The 18,791-nt window shown below is 47.9% G+C and overlaps 1 protein-coding gene across 10 annotated transcripts in view; it reads left to right on the top strand.

Moving 5' to 3' along the window:
- The first annotated feature begins 903 nt into the window (after positions 1-903).
- The window catches only part of LOC146759475 (uncharacterized), a 44,858-nt gene continuing 26,970 nt past the window's right edge, over positions 904-18,791 (top strand). Inside the window, exons 1-6 of one of the 10 annotated variants that reach the window (XR_014932442.1) lie at positions 904-1,071; positions 7,353-8,825; positions 8,929-8,964; positions 9,398-9,433; positions 9,756-9,824; positions 10,178-10,328. Coding sequence is in view for 7 of the 10 variants with exons in the window: in XM_085510690.1 (XP_085366816.1) it covers positions 8,646-8,825; positions 8,929-8,964; positions 9,398-9,433; positions 9,741-9,824 (336 nt within the window). In the remaining 3 variants the exon portion in view is untranslated. Of the gene's footprint in view, positions 1,072-5,746; positions 5,863-7,352; positions 8,826-8,928; positions 8,965-9,397; positions 9,434-9,740; positions 9,825-10,097; positions 10,329-18,791 lie in introns of those variants that run through there. The other 9 variants (XR_014932441.1, XR_014932440.1, XM_085510693.1 and 6 more) reach the window with 9 other exon arrangements.

The raw sequence follows: 18,791 nt of genomic DNA, 5'->3' as shown, positions 1-18,791 counted from the left end.
CAAGGGCCTCAGTGTCTTTCTTGCAGTGAGGGGCTCAAAACAGGACACAGAACTCGAGGTGCGGCCTCACCAGTGCTGAGTACAGGGGAACAATCACCTCTCTGCTCCTGCTGGCAACCCTGTTTCTGATGCAAGGCAGGATGCCGTTGACCTACTTGGCCACCTGGGCACACTGTCGGCTCATGTTCAGCTGAGCATCAATCAATACCCACAGGTCCGTTTCCTCTACACAGTCTTACAGCCACTTCACCCCAAGCCTGCGTAGCGTCACCTGGAGTTGTTGTAGCTGAAAAGCAGGACGTGGCATTTGGTCTCAGTTAACCTCATTGAAGTGGCTTCAGCCCAGCTCTCCAGCCTGTCCAGATCCCTCAGTAGCGCCTTGCTAACTCCAGGCAGATCCACACTCCCAGCCAATTTGGTGTAGTCTGCAAACTTACAAAGGATGCACTCAATGTCCTCATCCAGGTCATCAATAAAGATATTGTAGAGGACAGGCCCCAGCACAGACCCCTGGGGAACACCAGGTAGGCACACAGGTAGGCGTCCAGGCAGGTCTTGAATATCTCCAGAGAAGGAGACTTCCCAACCCCTTGGGCAGCCTGTTCCAGTGCTCCGTCACTCTCACTGGAAAGAAGTTCTTGCACACATTCGTGCAGAACTTCCTATGCTCCACTTTCTGTTTTTTCCCCTTGTCTTGTCTCCACACACTGCTGAAAAGAACCTGGTCTCTCTACTTCAACCTCACACCTCAGATATGAGCACTGACATGAGAGCAACCCCCTGCAGCTTTCCCCTGCCAGGAGAGCATAGCAGAGCAGAGACACAGTCCTCGTGTATCTTGTAGTGTTATTCTGCTTGCCAACAGAAGAGGCCAGTCTTTATCTTCCATCTGTGGCATACTCTAGAGTTCCAGGCATTGCACATCTGTGGCAACATATGGTGCTCCGTGTGAGGCTCAAACTCCTGTGAGCTTTTGTGTTTTCTTTTGGGGATTTTTTTATTGGGGGCGTACTGAGTGGACGGCAGTGCGCCCCAACAAGACACCAAGACACGCCTCGGGGGGATGACGAGGTGCTTTCTTGTCCTTTTTACATAGACTGCGCCGTCTATAGTTGGGGGGAATGGAAGTAGATGGAAGCATGGTGCCGTTCTCGGCGTGCCACGGTTTGAGCCGCCCGCGGAGTAGCCCGGCGCAAAGGGACTCCGCGGGGCCGCGGCTGCAGGCTTGGATTGGGCAAGTTTCGGCCGGTGGGCCGGCCCCTTCTGTTTTGGCTTGCGGGGCAGCCCCGTGGCTCCGCGGCGGGGGACGGGGTTGCCCGCCGCACCACCGGATCGGGGTCCGCGGGGCGGCCGTAGGATGGTGGCGGTGGAGAGCGGGGGTGGCTCGTTGGTGCCGGCGGCAGGGGAGGAGAGGCTGCCGCTGGGACGGGCGGGGCTGCGCCGGGCGGCGGGCGGGGCTGCCCCGTTCCTGCCCTCGGCTCCCTTCGTGGGTCGCCGTTTCAGGCCAGGGGGGGCGGTGGTGCGGCTATGGGCGGCGGCGGGGTGGCCGGCCGCTGCGGTCGGACCGGGGGCCGTCCGATTGGACCGGGGCCCGCGTGCAGCGCTGTGGTGGCGACCCGCGGCTCGGCGGGGAGGGGCGGGGTAGTCCGTCGCGGTGGCGGGCTCGCGGCGCGGCGCTCCGCTGCCCGCGCCCGCCCGCCGCTGGAGCTCCCGCACTCCCTCTGCTCCCGCTGCCGTTAGTGTCACTCTCGCAGGCGCTGCCCGCGATCGCTGCCGCTGCCGCCCCCCGCCTGATGCGCGGGGGGCTGGGGTTCGACTTCCCCGTGGAGGGCCGACCCGCTTCCGGGTGCCGCGCCGCCGCTGCTCCTCCCGGTCCGGGATTGTGGCTCGCGGGGGGGCGGGGGCGGGCTGGCCCCGGCCGGCGCTCGGCTCGGCTCGGCTCGCTCCGGCGGCGGCTCCCTTCCGCCGTGCCGCGGGGACGGGACGGGACCGGGGGCGCCCGCGGTTGCGAGCCGGACGCTCGCTGCAGTTCCCGCTGCCTGCCTGTCACGCGAGGGATCGGGGCTCGGTTCCCCGGCGCGGAGCCGCTCTGCCTTCCGGCATCGGGCTGCCGGCTGCCGCCGCGAGTTCTGTTTGTCCACGGCTTTAAACACATTAGAGATTCTAACGGCGCATGGCCGTATGCTCCCTCACGACACTGAAAGCCTCACATGCGTGATTCTCAAGCCGGTGCAGTACACACTCTGGAAGGAGGGGTGGATGACTGAGCTTGGGAGGGTAGTAACAATTGCGGAGGATGATACACTGTGCATGGTATAGACATGCGGGACACACGGGGGGAATTAGAATAGAGTGCTTGGGATGTAAGTTTAGCCCTGAGATGTTGCAGCCAGTGGGTCTTGATATTCAACCACATGTTAAGGCACTATGGGATGTGCAGAAACTGGTAGGAGCCCTCCAGTGGGCTCGGGATGCTTTGGGGATACCTTCTCGATTGATGAAGCCCTTTTATGGCCAGCTGAGGGGATTTGTGAATCGAAAAAATCTGTCTAATGAAATGGCTGCAGCTTGGCAAAAGGTCTTCCAGAGCTGCATGGAAGGATCGATCACACAATGGAACCATACCCAAAACCTTGAAATAGCTCAGTCGGTAGAGCATGAGACTCTTAATCTGCAGTGGTTTGGCAGGAGTCCAGCAATAGTCAGCAGACTGCTATCTTCGCAAACCGAATGGTCAGCATGCAGATGCTTGAGGTGATGGTTGCAACAGCCACAGTGCACCTTTGGCAAATGATACCCTCTTACATTGCCGCTGACCCCACTTTTGCAGCCAAACTGCTGGCCCGGATGGGCCGGGAGGGCCTCCCAAGTACAGAGGCCGCTGGAATTCTGGAAGAGGCCTCGGCCTCCCACACAGCTCCTGTTGCAGCCTTATATGTGCGTAGTCACTCTGAGGTGCCAAGCTTTATTACCACAGGTAATTCAGTAACAGATAAAGTTGCCAGCACACCTGTCTTTGGGGCTGGGGCTAACTCTCGTGGCTTCAGACCACTGCAGATCTGGCAAATTGATGTCACCTGGGAGCCTTGCTCGTCTCCTCACCAGTGGTTGGCTATTACTGTGACTACCTCCTCTACTGTCATCATAACCACTCAGCATGCCAAATCCAACTCGACTGTAGTCTGGTACTGTGGAGAGTGTTTATGCAGAATGGCTTCATGAGAAAGGACATGAAGAGATTCCACTAGTTAAATTGTAAAAGAATGAACGTGATTAAAGACAAAGACGGTCTATTCTAGGGCCGATCATGGGCTAAGCAGCTATGGAGAAATCAGGATGTGAAAAGACAGGGTATGTAGCTAAAGACGAAATATGTATCTAGAGGCAAGGATGGCCTGAGGGAAAAGCAAGATGTGTAGCAAGGTGTAGACAGAGCTGCAAAGAAAAAGTATCCATAAGCCTAACCACAAAGGTCAGATGAAGTAATGTCTAATTCACCAATCCTGAGCTTTACTTTTGCAATATGCATGAACTTATTACTGATTGTATAAATGAGATGCTGTAACACCTAATAAACGAGGCTTGTTGACCATGATAACATGAGACTTGTCTCCCGCGGTTACTTCCAACAAATGGTGACCCTCGACGTGATAAGGAAAAAAGGGCTGCCACGGGTGAAGAACTGCGTTGGGTTCGGGTCCGGATTTCGCAGCTCGACGGACGACGAAAGAGCTAAAATTGGAGCTCCGCGTCTCGAGTGACCACACAGGTGGGCTCGACCGATACGTGCTGCCGAAGCCTGGAGGGCTGCAACGGTACCGACGTGAGTAAATATGGACAGGCAAGCAGCATATAATTTATTTACCGCTTTTCTTAGGCGGAGACAGTTTAAGGGGATAGACTTGGAAAAGGAACTCCCTAAGTTATTAGCGTATGGGTATGCTAAAGGGTTATTTCAGAATCCGCATTTAGTGCATGATCTTGCTGAATGGCGTAAATTTGGAGATGCAATTTTTCAGGGAATGATAGATGGGGAGAAAATGGTTAAAAAATGCAGGAAGTGGTGGCGTGTTGTTTATAATGATTTGTTGCAATATCAGGCAGAAAAGGAAGCGGTAGAGAAAGCTAGTGCTGTGCAGGGGAGGAATAAGAATTATAATGAATGGTCAGATTGCCCGGGGCCCCCTGCTCTGTCCACCGTAAAGTTGCCGCCGGCCTCCGAGCCTGCATTGCCAGCGGTTGTGGAGCCGAGTGCCCCATCTCTGTCTCCCTGCACGTCTGTATCAGACGAGCCGCCTGCATCGACCATGGCGCTACAGCCGGCCCCCTCGACCCCCTTTTGCAATGAGCCGCTCCCTGGGGCACAGAGTGACCTGGCGGAGGCCGTCGCGCGGGAGCGGGGGGGGGGCTTGGGCTGCGCTGGCGCGGGCTTGTTTAGAGGCGGGAGACGGTGAGGGGTTGGAAGCGGTGCAACATGCGGTGCTGCTGGGGGGGTATTCGCCTAATGCTGCAGGCGGGACACAGTCTACTATCAGTGCATTAGATTGGAAGTTGTTGTCACAATTGCGGTCTACGGTCAGTCAGTTTGGAGTAAAAAGTGAGCCAGTGAGACAGATACTGGATTATATCTGGAGTACTCAGGTTTTGTTGCCATCTGATTGTCAGGCTATAGCTAGGTTGATTTTTTCGCAGCATGAACAACTGCTATTTAATGCTTATTGGGAAGAGATGTGCCAACAGAGAGTTGCGATAGTTAGGCAGCCTGGAGATCCCTTGTATAACGTAACTGTTGAAGAACTTTTAGGGGTGGGTCCTTTCATCCGGACGGAGGCCCAGGCTTTATTAGGACCAGCTAAATGTAGGGAGTCAATGTATCTGGCCAGGCAGGCTATGGATAAGATCAAGGCACCAGGTGGGCTGTCGTCTTATATGGGAATCCAGCAAGGAAGAAATGAGGATTTTGGAGTGTTTCTAGATAAGGTAGCTGGAGCCATAGAGAAGGCTGGAGTACCAGAGTACATGAGAGAAATAATGCTAAAACATTGTGCACTTCAGAATTGTAATGCTACAGCTCGTGGCATTCTAAGTACTTTGAGGAGTAACTGGACAATAGAGGAGGCGTTAGACAGACTATCGAGCGTGCCCACGGGGGCTCAGGCTTTCATAGTTGAGACTATTAAAGAGCTAGGGGCAGGATTAAAGGCACAGACCATGATAACATGAGACTTGTCTCCCGCGGTTACTTCCAACATGGTACCATTGGTCAACCGCTATTGCTGTGATTGGTTTACCCAGTCACATCAAGACTAACGATGGGTCCTGCTTCACTTCTCATTTTACTCAAGAATGGCTGGAGAAGACTGATTATGGGAAGTGGGATAAGAGTTCTTTCTTTACAGGAGCAGTTGGTGGGGAGTCTGAATCTGGTACCTGAGGCTGTTCTTCTGCTGTTGGTGTCAGTGACAACCACCACTCAAGCAACAAGCATTGGGACCTTTGGATTCAGTCTAGGATTGTCAGGTCTCAGCCAACAGTAGATTGACACTTAACTGTATTTACAACTTCACTTATCATTTGGGGTGTGATCTTCTTATCCTATTAGGTGTGATTTTAGTTGTTTAGTCACTACATATCAATTATACACATTAATGTAATGATGGCGCATGTTGCTGTGTCCTGATGACATGATGGATGCTTTTGAGGCTATGGATAGAAAACATTGACTACTGTTCACCATGCAGAGAAGATACATCATGCCTAAGAAGAATGAAGAGGGATGGAAAACATCACGGATGAGAACTGCTTCTCAAATGGTCCCTGACGGCAAGAGGACTATTCAGTCACTTGCTCCATCCAGTTGTGGTACTGCTTTTCTTAACACGGTTGTGCCTTATGCTACTGATTATATTATATAGAGTTTATTAAGGTTTAGTTACATTAAGAGTTGATATTAACAGTACACATAGCATGTTAAGGTTTAGCCAATTAGACAGATAATTCAATCAGGATTCCTTAAGTATTTCCATTAGCATATAGAATACTATAGACTTTTCAATAGACTATAATTAGGATTTTAGTGGTCACGCTGTAAGGGGGCAGAATGTTGTATTTAGGGAGGGGGAGATGTTGTAAGCATTAACGAGGCAGAACCCTGTTGTATTTGGAGAGGGTGAGATGTTGTAGGCACTAATAAGGCAGAACCCTGTTGTATTTGGGAGGGGGGAGATGTTGTAGGCGTTAACAAGGATTTGGGCTGTGACATTGTTAGTACCTCCCCTGTTCAGTCCCTTACCTTGTGATGTGTCTTGGGCACGCATTTCAATCGTACACCCTATGGGGAGTAGACGAAGTGATTAAGGTATATAAGGTGCTAATTACTCTTAATAAAAGCCATTTTGCCATCTTTCCTGCTGAGTCAAGGTGGCTCTTGGCCATAGCGGGGGTAACGCGAGAACCTGGGACAAGGGGGTTTGAACCATGGGCGCACACGGAAACAGTCAGATGCCATTCTGTCAGGCTGCCCCTCTGCTGAATACTGTCTCCTGGCAGCAACACGTAATGAGATGTTGTTGGGAAAGTTCAGCCTCTACAGTTACATCTCCAACATCCGCCTTTGATTTACGGCCCATGTCACATAAGATGAGGCATGACTTCTGATGCAGCTCTTATCTTACGTAACAGTTAGATGACCTGAGAGGTCATTTCTAACCTAAATGATGCCGTGATGGGGAGATCACTGCAGGGGAGGCTGTTGGCTGAGAAGCCTGAGAACTCAGACCATGTCACATTTCACTTGTTCAGTGTTTGACTGTTACAGAAGCCTGAGTATTTCTTTTTAGATGTCATCAATCCAGCCAAGGGTTTTTCCTGAGGAGGATCTTTCACATCTAATTGCTATCAAGTGTCATCCACCTGCTTCGTATTGATTTCAAAGACAGTTTGTACCTCACCTCAGTCAAGATTCCTCAGTGATGGCAGTATGGACAATTGGTTGGTTCTTTCCAAAAGAACCCCAGAGTAGGGATAATGCCACATTACATTTAAGTGTAGTGAATGAGGCAGCACTGATCAGCTCTGACAAATGCTGCACAGAGCAGAAGCAGCCCAAAGGAAACTCTTCCAGCTGGCTGCTCTCTGGGCCATTTCCAATGTAAACATTCAAGTGTTCTTCTCAGTGATGACCCACAGCAGCTCTCCTGTTTATGGGAAATGCCCCGTGAAAGCTGTGACCAGCTGGCTGCTCTGTCAGATGAAGCACTTCAAATTGGTGTATGTTTCCTTGTAGAATCCTTGAGTTGTTTGCAGTTCTAAGCCATTTATCAGCTCTCTATTATTTCTTTCCTTTCATCCAGATAAAACAAGACTCACTTTCATTGAAGCCATGACAGGAGGCTGGATCATCATGGGAACAAAACCCATAGGACACCTTTGTTCTGCTGAAGCTCAGGCACAGAGCCCATTGACTTCAGAACCTATTCAGGTACCTTCTGCCAATTTTCACCCCCAGCCTTGGATTCTGTGCCTGCATGTCCCAATGGCAAACTGTCCTCATGGACAGAGGCAGCACTACTGCCTTCTCAGGCATGCAATGCAGATTTCTGGATGTAACATGGGGACTTCTGCTCTTGGCTGTGTAAAGACAGTAGAAAATACATGGCACATCTCCTGATGTGACTTAAGTGGTCTTGTCCCATTTCAATGATGCCATGAATCTACGGTTCTATGGTGCTGTGATTTCGTGCTACTGTGATTCCATGACTCACTGATTCTATGAGTCTGTGACTCCGTGGTTCAGGTAATCCATGATTTTGAGATTCCACGATTCTGAAAGTTGTGGTCTTTGTGTTTTGCAGCAATAAATGAGGAGGAAACCCATAAGCTAGAGCCAAGTTCTGTTATTCACTCCTGAGCTCCTGCTTGACAACAAAGGCACTGAGTGAACACTGCCAACCTCCCTGTGTCTGTGTCCCCATCACCCAACTGTCCCCACCGCCCACACAGAATTATAGAATGGCCTGGGTTGAAAAGTACCACAATGATCATCTAGTTTCAATACCTCTGCTATGTGCATGGTCTCCACCCACCAGACCAGGTAGTCCAGAGCTACATCCAACCATCCTTGATGGCTTCAACTACAAACTTCCAGGTCCCTGTCACCAAGAAGTTCCCATTTAGTTGCATGTATCCATTTCCCCATATCTTCATGACATCCGCAAACGGCCATAATACACTCATGTCCCCATGATGTTCCCGTATCTTCATGTCCCCATATCCCTGCGACCCCTTGCCTTCCAAGTATCTCCATAATTTCCTCACTCCCCATGTCCCTGTTATCCTCACACCTCCCAGTGTCCCCTAATGCTGTGTCCTAGTTCCCCAAAGGATCAGCCTCACACCTTGTAGTCTCACAGGACCGGACAGGACTGAGGGATGAGTCCTTGGACAAAGCCTTGATATGGGGACAGCATATCATCTCTGAGTGGTCCTGGGGGACAGAAAGGCCGTGTGTGCTGAGTGCTGGGACCTGGGGGCTTTGGGCTCAATGCCATTGGGATCCCAGCACTCAGTGTTCTTCCTCTGATCCCTGGCTTCCTCCTGTTTCCCTTGGCCAGGGCAGGGGATGGCTGCATGCCAGGGCTCAGTCCATGTCATGGGAGTCTGCCAAGCCCAGGGGCATCTGGGGAGTGGGAGGGGCTCTGGAGGATAAAAGCAGACCTTGCCTCCTGCAGCCTCACCCAGCTCCCAGAGCACAGAGGAAGATGAAGGCAGCTGTGCTCAGCCTCGTGATGCTCCTCGCTGCCCTGTGCTGCACAGTGGAAGCTCAGGTGAAGCATCCGTGGGGGATGTGGGTTGGGGCTGGAGGTGATCGGCCATTGGGGATCCCCGATGCGAGCAACTCTCTCACGCTCTCTCCTACTCTCCCCACAGCCACTTTTGCAAGTGCCAGACTCAGATGTTGCTGTGGTGAGTGTCCAGGCAGCCTTGCTGATTGTGCTCAAGGATGGCCCTGCATGGAGCTCTGCAGGAGCCCGTGGGGTCTGTCCCTGCCTGGCAGAGGCCTCCCGTTTCTTCTCCTTTCTTTGGCAACCCAATTCTCACATCTGTTTCAGTCTCCAATCCCTTGTGTTTCATTTTCCCCCATTCTCCGTTCCTCCCTGATTAGCACCCCCAAGACTCTTGGCACCCCTATTCCCCTCCTTTGGGCCACCCTACACCTACCCCGTCCCTATACCCAAACGCAACACTGGGCTCCTCCATTGGAGAGGCGCACAAAGACCTTGGCAACCCTGAAGTTGGGGGCAGCCCTGGGACAAAGCAGGCTGCTTGGATGGGGTCACCCTGTGATCCCCGAGACTCACAGTCCCCTCATGGCTGCCCCATGGCTCTTCTTCCCCAGGCACCGCCACCTGTTGCTGCTGCCCTTCCTGGATTGGTGAGTTTGGTGACCATGTGGTGATAATGGGACTGCGATATCTTGCTGTTCTCAGTTCCCCTGGGACTTGGGGACACTCCTGCAGTCCCAAGGCTGCTGTTGGGTTCCCACCAGATGTAAAAGGGCAATGGGCAGGGGAAGGAGGCAATGGGGGGGGGCAGTTAGGGATGAGCTGGCTACAGGACCATGCCTTGGCCATGCTGATCTAGTGCCCACAGTGGGTCCCTGCACTTTCAGGGTGTACCACTGTGTCTTATTGCCCCCAGCGTGTTCCATTCTCTCCATACCGTCTGTGTGTCCCTAACAGCCCCTTTTTCCCCAGGATGTGCTCAGCAGGACAGAGGAGAATCCCCCACGCGTGAGACGCGTGGTCCTGGATCTACTTGTCTAGGTGAGCAGCACGGGGATGCTTACAACCCCGCAGGGCTCTTGGGAGACCCTGGATGTACCTGAGGATCGGTCATGAGGTGCTGGAAGTGATAGTATGGAGGGGACCGTCTGTGGCCTGTTCAAGGGGGACCTGGGCACTGCACCTCCAGCCCTTCCCTTGCACTCTATGGGGCTGTGCAGAGGAACAGATCTGGAGGGGGCAGGCTCAGGGTGCCCTATGGATGGCCCAGAGTCATCATGCAGCTGGGACAGGGGCTGTGGCTTCTTTCTCCAGGGGACGCATGTCCTGCCCTGGGTCTCTTGGCTGCTGCCAGTCTTTCCCCTGCCCTAAGTTTTTGGGGACAAACCCTACAGGGACAAAGCCCCTTCTTGCCAGTGATGCCCTCTGACATCCTCTGATGACCATTGCTGCCCTCTGATGACCAGCGTTGCCCTCTGATGACCAATGAAGACCCTGATGATCATTGACATCCTCAGATGATCAATAAATCCCTCAGCAAAGCTACAGGCTGTGTGTCTGTGTCCTTGTTCTCATGCTCAGCATGGACTGCTGGGATCTGTCCCTGCCTGGCAGTGGTCACCTCAAAGTGCTGTGAGGCTTCCCCAGCTCCATGCCATGCACACCATGTCCTGCACCCCTGTGGGCTTCCCCACCCTCTCTCATCATCTGCCTCAAAGTCCTAAGGGATGGAGCTCCTCGTGCTGCCTAGCAGCGCAATTTTCTGAAATGAGACAGGTATCTGCTCTCTTACAAAAGTTGATCACAATCAGAGATGCCCCTTAATGCAATTAATAATAATAATAATAATAATAATAATAATAATAATAATAATAATAATAATAATAATAATAATAATAATAAAATGTTGTTGATGTTCCATCATCCAAAATCTGGGAATAAAACTCTTTAGCTCCAGTGTAGTGTCACAGGGTGGTATTCCTTTATTCCCCGGACAATTGACAAGCAAAGTTCTCTTTCAAAGTTCAGGTTCTACATTTGAACTCTTCAGACATGCACAAGCAGTACACGATCATACATATTCATTCTTTTCCAAGAAATTATTCATATATGATAATGTCCTTATGAACATTCTCACTTGCATCTGTGGCGTCGTATGTTCATTTACTTAATCCCCATTTTTCCATCCTCAGCCTCATCACAGAGGCTTTTGGCTGATCCTTAGCTGTTTTTCCCCACTTTGGTGGATTTCCATTGTTTGGGATGCAACAATGAGCAACTTTCCATCTTGGTGCACTGTAATCCAAAACAATATATGAGAAAACTGAGGAAGAAGCCCTTGCACCTGGTGGTTACAAAGATAAAAGCCTATTATGACTCCAGTGTTTCTTGTGAAGCAGAACTTGCAGGGAAAACAAGGTTGTTCTCACAGATAGAAATGCGCCCAGTGGCGCAGTGGTAGGAATGACTCTTTGCAACACTGGGGTCCGGGTTCAAATCCCCTGTGGCATAAGCGGTAGAAGTGCCGCTCTGCTACACAGAGGCTCGAATCCTGAGGGTTGGACTTGATGATCTCTAAGGTCCCTTCCAACCTGCAGGAGACTATGTGATACTATGAGACTATGATACTATGATATATATAATACTAAATGTAAAGTGATGAATCAAAGAGCTTCACTTTTTTGAGATTGGAGATCATTAGATTTGAAGACAAAGACATAACAATATTAGCACTTTTAGGATCTAGCTTGGCGTTGTACTTCTGCCTTCAGAGGCCTCTAGGAAGACTTGACGCATATTGCGACATTAATCATAACTTGTAATAACTTATGCAGTCATTCTAGAGGGAGATTAAGTGCAGCACGAGCACCTCCTTCCTTGATACCAAAAACTGAAATGCCGTAAGAAATCCTTAAGCAGGAATAAAAGGCTCGTGGTGTTTTAAATCACAGCATCACTTTGGAAGATGGGCAGTTAGTCGGGTGGAATACTTTGGGAACCACATGGAAATAGTTACTGCAACAAGGAGTTTGTTAAAGTTGATATACTGCGGTCTACGCATCTAGAAAACCTGCCTGTCCTGTTCCTTTCAACATCCAATTAGAAGATCAGAAAAATGATTAAACAGGAGATTTCAGAGCACCAGTTTATTAAGGAAGAGCTGGGTCCTGATTTAGCAGCAAAAGAATTTTCTCGCGCAGAGTCACAGATGGACTTGTATTGGAAGAGACTTTAAAAGACACGTGAGCATCAGCCAGAACGACAGCCCAGATGCACGAGTCAGTGTCTCTTCATCAACAAGGTGTCGTAATTATATGCTGGGGATGTACCTATTGAGGAGAGTCTCTGAGGTTTTCTTGGACACACATACAAGGCACTTTAAGAGTGCAAATAGCTGCAGGGATGTGGCAGTGCAATAAAACAACTCCCTTGCCCCGAATCATTGGATCCCAGTCACTTTGGTGTTATAGAACAACCCCATTGAGCTGTGGTTCCATACTTGAACCTTCCTACGTGAAGGTACGTTCCTTGTACCTTCAGTACAAGAGAATAGAAGGCATCATTCTCAATGGGTCCTTACCGGTACGCCTCAGGGACCACTCCAGATTGTGGCAATTTGATGTATCACATGAGTCCAGAGTTTTGATTTCTTTAAGCCACACTTCTGTCACCTTTACAAAGTCTTTTTCACTGTTTTCCAACCTTGGTCTGGTGCCTGCACGTAATGGGGCAAAAATAACTTCGGCAACGGCTCCTCTGCAGAATTAGGCTGAGAAATTACAGGCCTGTCCTGCTGTGCATGTGCAGACCTTTGGGTATGCCCACCTGTTCCAATTCATCCTCTGTGTATGTTACAGTGTGCTTTAAATAATAGTAGCAGTAGTCATGCTAAGGCTCGTAGTTAGGCCTAGTCTGTGTTTCTCACATATCTAGGAATGCAAGTTGTGTTTCTTATGAACCCGAGCATGGATCTAAGTAATAAATCTTGCTTAGGAACAAAGCACAATGTATGTTAAAAATTAGGTTTAGATTTATGGTGTGATGGTAGAGCAGTTCAGCATTTTAGAGAAAATGAATAGTAAACAGAAAGGGGGCCTCCAGCAGGAACATCCAGTAATGTCACAGATCAAAGGATGAGAAGAATGTACAGCACATTTCCTTAGGTCTTTGTGGGATAGTCTTACCAAATTGTAACCAAGGAAACATAACAAAAGAGGACGCGGCAATCCTGAAGAAAATGTATATAAACCTTGTGATTTCTTTATAGTTCAGGGCTCTGACTTTGGACACTAGTCCTCAGGCTCCCGGGCCCTCAATAAAGCACTGCATAAAACGACTCAGGTTGTTTTGTATTCCTTAACTACGGGCAACAGTTTTCTGGCGACCCAGATGGGACTCTGGAGGTGACTGAGGCAGCTCGCGAGCTGATCAACTCCACGCTGGCACCAAGTGAATTTCGGGGTCATTGGTTCGTGCCCTACCCCGGCTCCTGGCGGACAACTGTAAGGGTAAGCCCGAAAAGTACTTTATATTTTGGTATTGTTGCGTGCCTATAGGATGAGGCGGCAATCCTCGCAAGGTTGGGCTAAGACGTCTTTGGTTGGGAAGCCTAGGCGCCGGCCGTTAGACGCAGTGAAAGCTGCGCAGTACCAGCACTGGCCCCTCGCGGCAACAAGAAGCGGCCAGTTTTGGTATTGGTTTGATAATGGTATATTTATATATGTTTTATATGTGTATGTGTGCTTGATAATTGTGTGAGTGACCAGACATGAGTTTTGTTATACCTTATAGTCTATAGTCTATAATTCATAAAAGGTGGTAAAATATGCCTTTTAAGAATATTAAAGCCATGATGCAATCTAATGGTAATATACTGGGTAACACCCCACTGGGATGTGTGCTAAAAAGATGGAAAAAGTGAAGGGTTTTATCAGGACATGAGTAAGGAAAAGATGATTGAATACTGTAATCATTGGTGGCCGGAATATGAACGGGAGGGTTCTGCTTGGCCCTTGAATGGTACAATTGTACATGCAATAATTACTCCCTTAATGCATTTCTCGCGGGATAACAATAAGTGGGATGAAGTACCGTATCTAGATTTGTTTTATTATCTGAGTCACAAGCCAGAAGGGCAGAAAGAATGTGGGATTATTATATTAAAATCTGAGGAGTCGAGATGTTCTGCCTGCAAAACAGACCAGCCTGCACTAAGTGTTTGATTACTACATCTCAACCAGAGGAAGATCTTTCCCTGTTAACATCCCCTACCACGCCTCCTGTTTCTCTATACCCTCCATTACCTCGGGAAAAAGATGATAGTGAGGGGGACGAGAGTGGGGGAGATACCAGTGGGGTACTGGTCGGGGAGGATATCGAGGTCTGGGACATCAGCAAGATAGATTAGGTCCTAACCAATGTGCGTTCTGCCGTCAGATAGGGCATTGGAAAAATGAGTGCCCAGTAAGGAATGGGGTGGGTGGATTTGGGATAGGTAGAAGTAATCCTGGCCGTTATCCTGTGAATCCGGAAGATGGCGCCCAAGCACTAGTTTTAGGAGAATATCAGACTCAAAGCTGACTAGAACGGGATTAGGATGCGAGTAGTAGGGGATGAACAGGAGTTTATAGTAGATAAAGGGGCAACTTATTCAGTTTTGAATAAAGGGTTAGAACCAATTAGCAGCAAAACAATTCAGGTAGTGGGAGCTACAGGACAATTGGAAGAGCGACCCTTTTTGCAGCCTCTAAATTTAAAATTCGGGGGGGAAAGAATTGGGTCATCAATTTTTATATATGCCTAACTGTCCCAACCCTCTGTTGGGAAGCTATCTTTTATCCGCCTTGAATATGAAAATTTTATTCGAGGAAGGAAGGGTAAAATTGGAAATCCCCGGGGAGAATATTGCTAAAATATTTGCAATCAAAGAAGTGGAACCCAATCCGATACCTAGGGAAATAGAGCAAGCAGTGGTTCCCTGGGTATGGGACACTAGAACTCCTGGAAGATCAAAAGCAGCACAACCAGTGGTTGTGGAATTAAAAGATAATGCTCAACCAGTCAGGGTAAAACAATACCCTATCAAATTGGAAGGAAAAAAAGGAATTGCCTTATTAATAGATGAGTTTTTGACCTTTGGAATATTGCAGGAATGTGAATCAGAGTTTAACACCCCCATTTTTCCAGTAAGGAAACCTAATGTTAAGTACAGTTTAGTGTAGGATTGACGGGCAATTAACAACATTGTTAAGGATATATATCCAGTTGTCGCAAACCCCTACACCCTGTTAACATCTGTGTCGGAAAAATTTAAATGGTTCACAGTAATTGATTTAAAAGATGCCTTCTTCTGCATCCCCTTGGCATTTCAAAGTAGGAAACTTTTTGCTTTCGAGTGGGAAAGCCCAGAAATCGGACAAAAGAGACAACTAACATGGACAAGGCTTCCGCAGGGATTCAAAATCAGCCCTACCATATTTGGAAATCAGTTAGCAAAAGAACTGGAACAATGGAAGACAACAGAGGTAAGGGACTCTCCTTTTTCTTATACAATCGTGCAATATGTAGACGATGTGTTGATAGCCACTGAAGAAAAATAAGTTTGTTTGAGATTGACCATTGCTCTACTGAACATGCTGGGCCAAGCTAGCTATTGAGTATCAAAGGAAAAAGCACAACTGATCCAGGAAAATGTGATATATCTAGGATGTGAAATTAGCCAAGGTCAGAGACGATTGGGAACAAATCGGGTGGAAGCAATTTGTGCTATTCCCCTTCCACGAAATCATCAGGAACTAAGTTTGTTTTTAGGAATGGTGGACTGGTGTCGGCTCTGGATCCTGAATTTTGGACTAATAGCTCGACCTCTGTATGAAGCTTTGAAAGAGCCACAATTAAAGTGGGATCAACAAAGAAAGGAGGCTTTTGAGACCCTTAAACAGGCTTTAAAGCAGGCTCCTGCTTTGGGGCTACCAGATTTGAACACAGACTTTCAATTATACGTGAATGAAAGATAGAAGCTGGCCTTGGGGGTGCTGTCCCAGCGAATCAGATCTTGGAAACGTCCGGTGGGATATTTTTCAAAACAATTAGATACTGTCAGCAGTGGGTGGCCAGCATGCTTAAGAGCTGTTACTGCAACTGTACTGTTCATTCAGGAAGCCAGAAAACTGACTCTAGGAAAAAGGATGGAGGTTTTTGTACCTCATATGGTCTTGGCAGTCTTAGAACAAAAGAGGGGTCATTGGCTGTCTTCTAGTAGGATGCTGCAATACCAGGCAATAGCAGGGGAACAAGATGATATAGATCTGAAAGTAACTAACCATGTGAATCCAGCAGAATTTCTCTGCAGTGAGCAAGAAGAAGGAAAACTGGTTCATGACTGTATGGAAATAATTGAGCAGGTATACACCAGTCAGATCGATTTGAAGGACACTCCACTAGGAGATCCTGACTGGGAACTGTTCACAGATGGATCCAGCTATGTGGAAAATGGGACCAGGTATGCGGGATATACGGTAGTTACAGCTACCACAGTGTTGGAAGCAAAGGCCCTGACCCCTGGGATGTCTGCACAGACAGCAGAAATTGTGGGACTCATGCGAGCCCTAATCCTAAGCACAGGGAAAAGGGTGAATATCTGGACTGATTCTAAATATGCCTTTGGAGTAATCCATGTGCATGGAGCATTATGGAAAGAACGAGGACTGTTAACCTCTCAAGGGACTATGATTAAATACAGGACGGAAATTCTGGCTCTTTTGGATGCAGTACATAAACCAGAAAAGGTGGTGGTGATGCATGTAAAAGGACATCAAAGAGAAGAGTGAAAGATCTATCAGGGGAAGCGGTTGGCGGATATAACAGCCAAGGTAGTAGCCAAAGAAGTATGGATTCAGATGGCACTAGTACCAACTAAGGTAGGACCAGCCACTCCCTATATGCACACGGATCCCAAATACTCCCCTGATGATGAAAAATTAGCATCACTCCTGAAGGCCCAGAAGAATGCAGTTGGGTGGTATGTAACAGCCCTAGGGCAGGTAGTTATCCCTGCCAGAATAATGAAAGCAATACTTGAAACTGAACATAACAAATGCCATTGGGGAGCAGAGGCACTGGTGAAATTTTTAAAGAAAGAAATGATTTCCAACCAAATGTTAACATTGGCTAAACGGGTAAATGCGATATGCCGATATGTCTGAAGAATAATCCGATAGTTAGGAAACAAATCCAATTGGGACATTTGCAGGTAGGGGCAGAACCAGGGGATTATTGGCAGATAGATTTTTCTGAATTACCAATGACAAAATTTCAAATATATAGTGGTATATGTGTGTACATTTTCGGGTTGGCCGGAAGCATTCCCATGTAGAACAAATCAGGCAAAGGAGGTAGTAAAAACATTACTCAAGGAGATCATTTCTAGATTCAGTGTACCACTAGGAATGTCATCTGATAGGGGACCCCATTTTATCGCAAAAATAGTACAGGAACTTGTGAAATCACTGGGAATATCTCGGGACTTGCATACCCCCTGGAGGCCTCAATCTATTGGAACAGGTAGAAAAGGAAACAAAAGAAATTGAAAAAGAGGCTCAGCATAATTGGGTCAGAGCCATATTTGAGTCTCTGTGTTTGCACCTTTCTGAGTAGATATCATCAGCAATTCAATATGTCATAATGTTTGTTATATTATCGTTAATCATTTGGATTGCCAGTAAATGTTTAATAAGGGTCATTACTAAAGAAAGAAGTCATACCCACAGGCTGATGAAAGCCAAGACCAGAATCACCAGGATCAACCCTCCCCCGCCGAAGTATGAAGATGTGGTGATAAGAAACAACAATGGTCAAGAAAATTCAGGATTTCAAGAAAGTGAACATTAGAATTAAAAGTTGAGCATTCTTGTAAATAATTAAAGAATGCTCGAAAGGGGGGACATGTTACAATGTGCTTTAAATAACAGTAGCAGTAGTCATGCTAAGGCTCGTAGTTAGGCCTAGTCTGTGTTTCTCACGTATCTAGGAATGCAAGTTGTGTTTCTTATGAACCCGAGCACGGATCTAATAAATCTTGCTTAGGAACAAAGCACAATGTATGTAAAAATTCAGGTTTAGTTTTATGGTGTGATGGTAGAGCGGTTAAGCATTTTAGAGAAAATAAATAGTAAACAGAAAGGGGGCCTCTAACAGGAACACCCATTAATGTCACAGATCAAAGGATGAGAAGAATGTACAACACATTTCCTTAGGTCTTTGTGGGATAGTCTTACCAAATTGTAACCAAGGAAACATAACAAAAGAGGACGCGGCAATCCTGAAGAAAATGTATATAAACCTTGTGATTTCTTTATAGTTTAGGGCTCTGACTTTGGACACTAGTCCTCAGGCTCCCGGGCCCTCAATAAAGCACCGCATAAAACGACTCAGGTTGTTTTGTGTTCTTTAACTACGGGCAACAAGACCTCATTAAAATCATCTCAAGTAATCTCCCGGGGGGAGGGAAAACAATGTTATTAATTAGTTTGAATACAGGTGGCCAAAAGCTGAATGGAATTTGTGTTTGACTTCATAGTAATTATCTCTGGTTTCTGCAGTGATTTGTGTTGTGCTTCCTTGCGGCAAAGTGAACATAGCAGGTAATTCCCCAAGAGGAAACGTGAGACTTAGAAAATAGGAGAAGAAAAAGAAGAAAATGAAAGGTGGGCGATGATATTCCAGTACATGAAAGGTTCTTACAGTGAGAGTGGGGCAGGTCTCTTCTCACTGGTGACAAGTGACAGGACGAGGGGAAATGGACTCAAGTTGCACCAGGGCAAGTTTAATTTGGATGTTAGGAAAAACTTCTTTACAGAAAAGGGTAGTTAGGTACTGGAATAGGCTCCCCAGGGAGGTGGTTGAATCACCATCTCTGGTAGTGTTTAAGAGCCATTTGGATGTGGTACCCAGGGATTTGATTTAGAGTAGGGTTTTTAGAGTTAGGGTACTATGGTTATAGGGTACTAT

The sequence above is a fragment of the Coturnix japonica genome, chromosome 10, assembly GCF_054131305.1.
Source record: "Coturnix japonica strain WE chromosome 10, WE-NBRP24, whole genome shotgun sequence".
In the NCBI taxonomy this organism is placed as follows: domain Eukaryota; kingdom Metazoa; phylum Chordata; class Aves; order Galliformes; family Phasianidae; genus Coturnix; species Coturnix japonica.
Note: the sequence above shows the minus strand (reverse complement) of the source record. Positions and strands in the feature narration are given on the sequence as shown.